At 38.1% G+C, this 12,500-nt stretch overlaps 1 protein-coding gene across 6 annotated transcripts in view; it reads left to right on the top strand.

Moving 5' to 3' along the window:
* The window catches only part of LOC123505045 (docking protein 4-like), a 20,379-nt gene that overhangs the window by 6,745 nt on the left and 1,134 nt on the right, over nt 1-12,500 (top strand). For all 6 annotated transcript variants that reach the window (XM_045256068.1, XM_045256066.1, XM_045256065.1 and 3 more), the window contains 3 exons: nt 124-375; nt 11,170-11,392; nt 12,098-12,141. In XM_045256068.1, the coding sequence (XP_045112003.1) occupies nt 124-375; nt 11,170-11,392; nt 12,098-12,141 (519 nt within the window). The remainder of the gene's footprint in view (nt 1-123; nt 376-11,169; nt 11,393-12,097; nt 12,142-12,500) is intronic.

Consider the following 12,500-nt stretch of genomic DNA (forward strand, 5'->3'; position numbering starts at 1 on the left):
CTGTTTCCTGAAGAATATGTATTGTTCCAGATAGCTATCTTTAGATTCATGCATAAGTAATTTTGACATCAAGCAAGTGTAAATGAGTATCCCTCTGCTCACCACATCTTTTCTTACCATCAGGCTGAAACTATCAGGAGGATGGTCGACTTAAAGAAGGAAGCGTTGAAAGAGAAAATGAGAAAAACAAGCTTTCATCCTAAGCCAAATACATTACCACCACCAGTACAGTCACATGCATTTCCACAACCATCAGCCCAGTATGCTCCAAGAACAGAGAATATCAATACATGCAAAGATACAACCTACAATTCTCACGAAGAGCTAATGATGATGTCCTACAATGCCAAACGAAAACCATGTACTGCTGGCAATGTACGTATATTTATTTTATTTTATTTATTTTATTTATTTATTATTTTTTCTTTTGTGTGTGTGTGTGTGTGTGTGTGTGTGTGTGTGTGTGTGTGTGTGTGTGTGTGTGTGTACTCATCTTGAGATTTTTGAGATCGTTTGATTCAGTGCATTGAGAGATACTCTGAGATCTTTGTCTCTGCAGGATTCCTTCAAGGATTATTGGTCTGTTAATTGGCCTCTACTCCGGGACTGTGAGTGCTGTGAAGTGTGGAGGGAGCGTGTGCAGCTTTTCTCCTGTGAATACGGGAGTGAGGGAGGAATGCGTGCTTGCTCCATCACTTTTCAACACTTGCATGGCAGAGTTGTTGACCAAAGTCTTTGTGAGCATCTGGTAATGGCTGTAGAGGCACTGCACAAGGAGGCGAAGCTCTTGGGACTCCAGGTTTCCTGGACCAAGACCAAGATTCAGGTGTTTGGAGGCTTACTCGATGAAACAGTACAGTCCGTCTATGCGTGTGGAGCGGACATTGTGATCTCTGAAAATTTCACATACCTTGGTAGTGTAGTGTGTAACGACAGTTGGTCGAGCCAGGAAGTTGTACGGCGGATTGGCCTGTCCCACGGCATTATGGACTCGCTCAACACTAGTATTTGGCGTTGTTGGTACCTGTGCAGACGGACGAAGATTCAAATCTTCAAGTCGCTGGTGATTCTTGTCTTACTTTATGGTTGTGAGACATGACTATAAACACCGATCTGAAGAGACGAATTGATGTGTTTGGTACTAGATTCCTTAGTAGGATCATGGGATACCACTGGTATGACTTTGTATCAAATCAGTAATTGCTCCGTGAGACTGATTCGAGGCTGATTACCGGCATAGTCCGTCAACACCAACTGCAACTATATGGGCATGTGGCACGCTACCCGGAAGCCGAACCTTCATATCGGGTTGTATCCGAAAGGGGTAACCCAGCATGGAGGAGGTCAAGAGGATGTCTACAGAATTCGTGGCTGCGGCAAGTCGATGCGTCTTGCTTGGAGTCACTTGGCAGGGGAAGGGAGCCTGCATGAAGACTTGCGAGGCGTGACCGCTTGGAGTGGCGCCATAGGGTAGGCGAAGCGACGCCCCCCCCCCCGCCGTATGCCCCCCTTGATTGATTGATGAAATTGATCACTATCCTTTGGTTGCATCCCAACACCAGCGATCCCCCCTTAGAAAACTGAAAATCTCATCTTATACTTTATTTTCATTAATGTACACATATTAAAGAAAGTATTGTTACACATTCAGCACAAAATAAACCGACACAAATGAAAGATCTATTGATAACAGGCTAGTCATGATGGCATGTTAGCATGCATTGGATACATCTGCATTTCCATTTTGATAAGAAGATTGGCATTCATAAATGAAACAATATGATTTGAGCTGCCACATTAATGCTTCATGAAACACAAGCGGGACCTTTATTGAAGACGCTTGCTAACCCTTCTGACACTACTGGATTGTTCAGCATTAGATTCACCTGGTTTTATTGTAGTGATACTATTTTGAGAGTGTATATTCTTATCCTCTTTTTCTTTTATTTACCTGTTCTGAAAAAAAAACAAAATCTCCATTAGCCGCATGCTTCTCTTTCTGTGAGCCTCTTCCCTTTCTTCCATCCTGAAGAATCTAAAATTTTTGCTAGTCTCTTTCCAAGATTGCACAGACTATCATGTTTGATACTTTGTTATAAATTTTTATGCCTTCATAATTTGCTTATGGATACATCATTGTTTTATCATATAATGAATACTGATGCTCATCCATGTACGTCCTGCAAACTTACTCTTGTGTTTATAAATTACCTTGATATATATATATATATATATATATATATATATATATATATATATATATATATATATATATATATATATATATATATATATATATATATATTTCATTAAAGGTGATTGCTAATTCAGCATTTATTATTTTGTTTAATATATTTTCTTTATATCTTATAACTATCTTTTCTCTTTATCAAGTTTTTGTATGACTTCGCCGAAGCTAGTCATGTTGGCGATTTCGGGTCTTGTGACCCTTCCTCAGTAGCGTTGTTTCTCTTCTGCTGGTGTCAGAGGGCATGCTTTGACCAAAGTTTACAAAGTTTACAAAGTTTATTGAGAAAAGAGGGGGGAGATACAAAACAAAGGGTGGTACAGTACAATATACAAAAAACAGAAATACAGAAATGCAGAAAAAGGGCAAAGTTGCTGGGTGGTCCGGTCCAGCCTGCTGTTTTTTGTTACAAGCTAAATGAAATAAAATAAGTTAGTGTAAATAGAGTAAATGATTAAATAAATACATAGATAAATAGATTGTACATAAATAAACAAAATGATTAAGAAAAGATGGTCACCCGCCCAGGTTTGAATCGGACACAGTGTTGCTTAACTTCACTGGTCCAAGCAGTCACCCATCCAGGCACGAGTCAAACACAGTGTCGCTAACTTCACTAATCTACGAAAAGCATTTGGTTCTCTGCACTTCACTGTGTCCTTGTTTCCCAGTTAACTTCACTTCACTGGCTTATTTCTTTCTTTCGGGTACGGGAAGTTCCTGTACCCGACTTCCTAGTATCTCTTGATTGACCCCATGAAGCGATTTCCGTCATGGAAGTAGTAGCCAGTCAGCACCTCTTCACGGACAGGCCCCGACTGGTTTTCTTACCTCAACCTCGTGATGGTGGGTGACTCGTGGAGGGCAATTGATGGCTTAGTTGTTCGTCTGTGCTTCGGTACCTTCGGTGGATCGAGTGATGCTGGTGCGGCTTTAGGCCTTGGCAGCCGCTTTTTCTTGGTTACCCAGCCGTATTCTTCTTCCTGCTTGCCGGAGGGAGGCTGGGGGTCAGAGGGTCGATTTGGGTTGATGGGCTGGGGCGAAGGTGCCTCCCCTTCACTTCCGCTTCCCAGGACGACCAGTTCCTCTCTCTCCTCCTCGTCATCTTCGTCTTCTTCTTCATTTTCTTCTTCGTCTTCATCTTCATCGTCTTCTTCTTCTTCTCCCGCCACATCGTGGTGCGCCTCCTCCTTGTTCCTTGGCTTCTCTTCCTTTGGCTCTGGTTCTGCTTGTTTTTTTTTCTCTCTGTTGGACTGTTGTTGTTTCGGTCGTCGTCCTCTTTCACTTCCACTACTCCATCTGTTCGTGCGCTGGTTTGTGTTCTCCCAGGCTGAATGCGATGCTGTGGTGTTTGCGTCTGATGGTGGGGGGAGTGCCAGTGGTACAATGGAACCATGTGTGCTTTGGGATCCGAGGGGTCTCCAAGTGCATGGGTTCGAATCCTGTCCACGGTCCGAGTGTAGGTTGGGCTTCCTCACTTGGGGCAACGGTTTCCTAGCGGGTGGGCTTTGAGATAGGAGGTACACCCGCTAGGAAACCGTTTATACACTTACATGTACAAAACTAACTCCAATGCTTCCATGACACAGAAACTGACACTCAACACATTTGAACACTTTTGCGTTGTCTACGTTTTCACTACAATATTACTGGTGTAAAAGTACATACATGAACAACAAAAAACATGCTGAGAGTTAAAATCAAAACAAAAGACTCCAAGGATCCAAGAAGACATTCCATTCTGCTGCAGATTCTATCTAATAATGATATATTTATCACAAAACTGATTCCAGTCAATGATGGATTCGTGGTCATCACCTCAACTGACGAAGACCAGGACAAGATCTTCCAGATTCAAATAGCCAAATCCCTAGAGGAACACGAACTCTATCCACAACTACCACCAGAATTAAGAGCAAAAAGATCAATAATCATATATTTACAACAACACTGAGGAAGAAATAACAGAAGAATTAAAACAACAAAATCCCTGGATCAGTAATATTAATAATGTATTCAAGTTTCCAAACTCCAAAACTATTAAAAGCACATTTGATCAAGCTGCATTGGCACTTAAGGCATCAGATCAAGGCCTCAGACTGTTCCACATGAGCATACCTAAGCATAAAATTCAACAAGAAAAGTTCTATGAAATCCAGACATGCTTCCGATGTTATGTTATCGAAGATCACTACACCAATAAATGCCCGCAAAATAAACACTTTAAAATATGTTCTGAATGTGCTGGAACAGACCATACGTGGCGGGAGTGCAACAGCACAATGAAGAAGTGTATTAGATGTGACGGAGAACACAAAACTCTCTCAATGAAATGCCCAATAAGGAAAGCAGCAATTAAAGAAAAGAGAGAAAAAGAAAAAGACACCACCTCATACGCAAATGCTGCAAAGAAACACAACAACTGCCCCCTTAAATATCACTGGGCCACCACCAACATCCGTAGACAAGGACACACACTTTAAAATGCATTCATGTATGCTGCATGCACGCATAATGAATATTACTGAACCGGGATGTTACGAGAAAGAACTTGATGCAATACTAACAGCTAATAAACTACCAACTATTGAAATTCCTAACATACCTGACTCAAGCAAATTTATAAAAATATTAACACTGGAAGAGGATGAAAATAAAAAAAAGAAAGTCATAAGTGCGGATGAAAATGCAGAGGGAGCAACATTCAGTCACCAAAACAAATCAGAAATAACCACAAAAGAAAAATAGAGAGCAAATCTAAGTTAGCAAGTATAGATATTCAACTGCACCTGTATACCACTGAAACCTCAAGTTGGCCAACACATCAATCCAAGACATGTATTAAAAGGACTTTTGGAAAATAAATACAAATATACGTATTCTGATAACACAACAGAAGAAAGTGAACTATTAAACTTGATAGGATCAAATGAAATCATATTGGATCACTCATGCTGGCGTACGATTGAAGACAGTGCTTTCAGAAAATAAGATCTTGTAATATCTCAGATAGAACATCACAAAAAGAACAGAGAAGACCAAGGAAACACTCAAGGTAATAACAAATACAAAATCACAAGAATGTCTATACATAAACTAAAGATAATACAACAGAAAAATGACGCTATCTAACACATACAGAGAATTAGATCCAGACATCATATTGATAAACAGTCACTATGTCCCTGATAACAATACCATGAAGGTACCTGGATATAATATATTTAAAAAAAAAATTATCTGAACAATTTTGCGGATGGTACTGCTATTGCAATTAAGAAAACCATGAAATACAAAACTATGGACGATTTCATTTCAGACTTGATAGCAATCGAAATAGAGACAACAACAGGTAATATTATTGTTGCTACTTTATACCAACCCCTGCCCGTACATATATCACAATTCCAGACTTTATCAGGCTATTCAGAAGACATATACCAGTTTACATGATTGCTGATCTCAATGCCAACCATCCTTATTTAGGCTACCAACATTCCAATAACAAAGGTAAACAAATACACACACTCATTCATAACAGAACGCTGCAACACATAAGCCCACATTTTCTAACATTTTATCCCCAGGGAAGAGAGACAACCCCTGACATCGTTCTCACAAATTACAGAACACATCACAATATATACTCTATTCCGGGTCCACTTACCACCAGTGATCACATTCCGATTGTTACAACTATCACAGCTTCACCTATATTAATTCCGGCTCCACCTAGGCTCAATGCAATTCAAGCAGACTGGGAAAAATTCAAATATATCACAAGTAATCTAAATAATGACAATCTAAATCACAAAGATGTGGAGGAAATAGATACCGCAGTATTCAACTGGCATAACACTATAGAAAAGGCAATCAAGAAATACATCCCACTCACAAGCTATCGTCAACTACCTACACCTAAAAATAGTGAAGAAACTAAACAAATATTGGTAAGATTTAATTAATTAAAGCAACACTCAACAGTACACGGCTGGAATATCTATCACTATAGAACTTACAGACACCTCCAAAATATTTTGACTAAAGATTGATAGAAGATAATAACAGAAGCTGGCAACAACTAATTACAATGGTCTCAAAATCATATAGAAATCCTGAGGAATTATGGGAAAAAATAAAAGTGATAACTGGCAACAGCACACCTGAACCACAATATGCATTAAACCAACAAAATATAAAAACTTATAGTAATATCAGTAAAGAAAAACTCCATCGAGAACACTGGGCACAAATATTTAATGATGATGAAGCAGAAGAGGATATCAATGAAGAAGTTTTTACTTACCTACGGAATAATTTACAGAGAATAACACCGTTTGAAAACTCTGAGATCTCATGTTTAGGCACAAGTTTTATTGATGGAAAAATCACAATTGAGGACGTTAAACAAACAATCAAAACCATAAAGAAATCGACACCTAGAGAGAGCAGAATCAACAAAACAATATTAAAAGAATTACCACACGAGGCACTCTTAAGACTAACTAACATATTTGATAGTACCATGTCTGCTGGCTACTTTCCTGATAAATGGAAAAAAACAATAGTTAGACTAATCCCAAAACAAGGAAAAACACATCACAAAGTTGAAAATTACAGGCCAATTTCCTACTAGAAGTTCTGGGAAAATATTAGAAAGAATAATAAACAAGAGACTAAGAACTTACCTTGAAGTTAACAATAAGTACAATCAAAATCAATTTGGCTTCAGAGGCGGGAAGGAACAACACATGCCCTAGATATGGTCACAGAAAAAATTGCACAGAATAAGGCCAACGCAGGACAATGTCAGGTGATATTAAGAGACGTAATGAAGGCATCTGATAAAGTTTGGCATTGTGGACTAAAGTATAGAATGATAAAATTAGAATTACCCACAACAATAGAAAGATTACTATGCGACTTCCTAGACGACCGTACTGCCTCAATCAAAATAAACAATTATATTGCTCCCGCTTTCGACTCGGCCTGTGGTGTGTCTCAGGGCAGCATCCTCTCACCTACGTTATACACAATATATACAAATGACATAGAATCATCAAACAGAAACCTCAACATTAGCTACGCAGATGACATATCACAAATTGTTGGATAACCTGGCAAATAAAAAAAACATGATGAACATCCAAACAGAAAGAGAAATCAAGAATGTTAATAATTTCGAAAAGTTATGGAGAATAAAAAAAATTTAACCAAATTTACACCATTACATCTTGGTGCAAGAGATACTATCCCTCTCAACATCGAAAAAGATGTCACACACTTTAGGAACGAGGGTAAATGTCTAGGTCAAATAATAACAACGAATGGGTCCAGCAAACACATCCTGGACAGGAAAAATAAAGCACTAGCAGCACTAAAAACAGTTATACAGACTTTACAAAATGCCAGAAAAAAATAAAATTCACTTGGTAAAAGCTCTTGTACTACCAATATTAGACTATCCCCCATACCCACCCATGCACTCAGTAAAACACAAATAAATAAATCACAGAAAGTCCAAAATAAAGCCCTGAGATTTGCCACTAATCAAAAGTATCCATACACCATGTCTACTATTCAAATACATAAACACACGCACCTTTAAATATTAGATTACATGAGCGAGCTAAAAGAATATGGGAAAGACTGGAAGATCTAGAATATCAACCTTTATTAGAACTCAGACAAAATAGATAAAATATTCTTCAGTACAACCGAAATTTTCCAAGGAGCCTAAATCTATATAACACAACCAGAACTTATGTACAAATAATACCCGTTTCACTAGCATTAATGCAGCTATAACTTACCTTAATGAAATATACTTACCAACGAGGAAAAGGAGATATACTGTTAAATTACACCTGAAAACAAAGAGGAATAATTAAAAACACTAAAGATACTGTAAGACAGCACTCACATAAAAGCACACACTCAAGCACACATACATACACATACGCAATGTCATACAATCGATCATTTACATACACACAAAAAAAAATTATAAATAGATAAATAAATAAACAAATGAAAAAAATAAATATAAATAAATAAATAAATAAAATTATAAAAATAGATAAAACCAAAAAAATAATAGAATAAAGGCCTGATCACATAATAAAATCAGACCGAAATAAGAATGAATAATTATAAATGGAAGATCAATAAAAAACAATAACACTTGCCGTATCAAGGTATACTTATCTAAGAGAATATGGGGTTTGGTCTGTAAAACTACACCTAAAATTGTAGTAAGAAAATAAAAGCACACAAGAAACCAAAGACCTTAACGGAAAACTACGCTGTCTTGTCATTCGACATAAGAGTTGATTCAACTGGGTCCTGCCTATACATATACACATACATACACACACACACTCAAGCACAAACACACAAACAGATACACACACACGCACACGCACACTCACACAAAAACGCGAACACACATTCAAGCGTGCACACACACACATGCCCGGTAGCTCAGTGGTTAGAGCGCTGGCTTCACAAGCCAGAGGACCGGGGTTCGATTCCCCGGCCGGGTGGAGATATTTGGGTGTGTCTCCTTTCACATGTAGCCCCTGTTCACCTAGCAGTGAGTAGGTACGGGATGTAAATCGAGGAGTTGTGACCTTGTTGTCCCGGTGTGTGGTGTGTGCCTGGTCTCAGGCCTATCCGAAGATCGGAAATAATGAGCTCTGAGCTCGATCCGTATGGTAACGTCTGGCTGTCTCGTCAGAGACTGCAGCAGATCAAACAGTGAAACACACACACACACACACACACACACACACACGGCCCGGTAGCTCAGTGGTTAGAGCGCTGGTTTCACAAGCCAGATGACCGGGGTTCGATTCCCCGGCCGGGTGGAGATATTTGTGTGTGTCTCCTTTCACGTGTAGCCCCTGTTCACCTAGCAGTGAGTAGGTACGGGATGTAAATCGAGGAGTTGTGACCTTGTTGTCCCGGTGTGTGGTGTGTGCCTGGTCTCAGGTCTATCCGAAGATCGGAAACAATGAGCTCTGAGCTCGTTCCGTAGGGTAACGTCTGGCTGTCTCGTCAGAGACTGCAGCAGATCAAACAGTGAATTACACACACACACACCGCATAGTGTAGTGGTTAGCACGCTCGACTCACAATCGAGAGGGCCGGGTTCGAATCCCGGCGCGGCGAGCCAAATGGGCAAGCCTCTTAATGTGTAGCCCCTGTTCACCTAGCAGTAAATAGGTACGGGATGTAACTCGAGGATTGTGGCCTCGCTTTCCCGGTGTGTGGAGTGTGTTGTGGTCTCAGTCCTACCCGAAGATCGGTCTATGAGCTCTGAGCTTGCTCCGTAATTGGGAAGACTGGCTGGGTGACCAGCAGGCGACCGAGGTGAAGGTGAACACACACACACACACACACACACACACACGGCCCGGTAGCTCAGTGGTTAGAGCGCTGGCTTCACAAGCCAGATGACCGGGGTTCGATTCCCCGGCCGGGTGGAGATATTTAGGTGTGTCTCCTTTCACGTGTAGCCCTTGTTCACCTAGCAGTGATAGGTACGGGATGTAAATCGAGGAGTTGTGACCTTGTTGTCCCGGTGTGTGGTGTGTGCCTGGTCTCAGGCCTATCCGAAGATCGGAAATAATGAGCTCTGAGCTCGTTCCGTAGGGTAACGTCTGGCTGTCTCGGCAGAGACTGCAGCAGATCAAACAGTGAATTACACACACACACACACACACACACACACACATATAAACAGAAAAATAATGATAGTAGTAATAGTGATGATAAAGATAGTGGTAATAATAATAATAGTAATAATAGTAATAATATTAGAAAATAAATAAATAAAATAAATAAATAAATAAAATGTGAGCAGTCTTGTTGTTAGGGAAAAGTGATGGTTAGCTGGGATCTGCTCAACAAATGTAAATCAGGTAAATAAAAATAAAGTATAAGTAAAATAAAGAAAACAAAACAAAGTAACATTAAAGAGATATAAACTTCTTAGGCAGGGAGACAGTGCTTAAAGATAAGTGCGAGCGAGAGTGTATTTGCAATATAATCAAAATAATGAAAAATAACTGTGGTCTGCCCATTAACTCTTACTTTCTTTCAGTTTTCTCTAACGTTTTTTTCCTATTCTGTCCAAATTCTTCATCCTTCACCATCTTTCTATATAAAAGTAAAAAACTATAGGTCAAAGCATTCCCTCTGACACCAGCAGAAGAGATACAACGCTACTGAGGAAGGGTCACAAGACCCGAAATCGCGGTATAACCAACATGACTATCTTCTGCGAAGTCATACAAAGACCTGATAAAGAGAAAAGAGTTATAAGATATAAAGAAAATATCTCAAAAGAAAATAATAAATGCTGAATTAGCAATCACCTTTAATGAAACATGTATAAGAGAAAGACTCCTGCCTATAACTACACTTTATATATATATATATATATATATATATATATATATATATATATATATATATATATATATATATATATATATATATATATATATATATATATATATATATATATATATCCTGCAATATCACCTTACAGTCTCGGTCTGTTATATCACATTAGCAATTCTTCTTTCTTATCAGTTTCTTTATGGATCTTCTGACTCTCAGCCATTTCCAATATATGGCATTGGCACCACCTGAGAAAAAAGAAAAGAAAAGAGCTTTAGCATATTTTACTGCAACTGACTGAGAACTTTGGAAAAAAAAATTATACCGTTCGAGAAATGAATATTAATTATTTCACTAAGTTATCCATTAGCTGTCTATTGTTTGGTATTTCCATCATTTACTGTGACATAGTGGCAATCATTCATTATATAATTTTCTCAAAATCTTTTCGTCTTTCATGTTATTGTATATATGCTATTTTCATCCTTTAGTTATAGCTTCTTCTCTTACAGGTATGCCATCAGCAATTGGTACGACCCAAACAAGACGGTCACTATTTAACAGGCAGGCCAATTGTCCCTACCAGAAGTGGCTGGTCTTCATCCAACAGTCAGGGTATCAATTCATCTGCTGAAAATGACACCGAACATGTCATTGATCAAGGTCAGATCTATTCTGAACCAGAAATAATAAGAAACGCCTGGGAGCACCATGGCTACAATGATGATGCTGGAGGTGAGTATATAATATATATATATATATATATATATATATATATATATATATATATATATATATATATATATATATATATATATATATATATATATATATATATTACATAAGAGAGGCACCAAACAAGTGGAATAAATTTATAAGAAAATAAGTTCCGCTGAGATATTAGTTTCCAAATAAAGTCAAAAGCAGTTGCCAGAAATTAGGTAATAAGTTTCTTAAACATCTCTCTCGGAAGAATTCAAGTCATAAGGAGGAAATTTAAGATTCCTGAGTTTATCAGAGAACAGGATGAATGATCGAGAATATCGGTTAACATATGTATTAGATAGGTGGATGGAATAGATGTGATAGAAAGAAGAAAGTCTTGTGCGGCGAGGACACGGAAGGAGGGGAAGCATGTGGCCATAGAAAAATGCTCACTAAATAAGAGAGTTTATGCCGTATTTACAGACACTGAAAAAGCATACTGTACGGCAGAATCAGTTGCCCATTTTTCTTTTATCTGTGGATACTGAATTACATGTAGATAGAATACTTATTGTTATTTAAAAAAAAAATCTTAATTCAAGTCCTATATCAGATATCAGTATTAATGTGATTTTTTTTTTTATATTGCAAAGTTAGTGGCTTTGATTAAACAGTACTGATAAAATTCTCTTCATGTTTTGGAATCCATTGCTTATCAGTCTCTTCTTATCGCAGACTCAGACATGTACAGCAACCTGGAGTTCACCCTAAAACAAAAGGTAGGAAAAATCTGATTAAGGATAAGATATATTCCTTTGCTAAATACACATGTTTATTAACATATTTTAAGGTATATTTACTATACATTTTTGCATATGTATATATTTTCATACACATCTTATTCATCTTAAAGTGGCACTTATATATACTTTTTAATTTAGCTAACCTTCTCAAAATGAGTGATGACACTCAAGGAAAAAACATGATTTTGCACACAATCTTCTTACGTGGTATCGTATTGTTCATTGTAGCCTCACGTGATGCAGTCACTGCCATTGTTCTTTCATACGAATTTAACTTATCATTCATATCAAGTGATCTCTGCCACAAATATGATGTACCTATCTGTTCTCTTATT

Source organism: Portunus trituberculatus, chromosome 17 (assembly GCF_017591435.1).
Source record: "Portunus trituberculatus isolate SZX2019 chromosome 17, ASM1759143v1, whole genome shotgun sequence".
Taxonomy (NCBI): Eukaryota; Metazoa; Arthropoda; class Malacostraca; order Decapoda; family Portunidae; genus Portunus; species Portunus trituberculatus.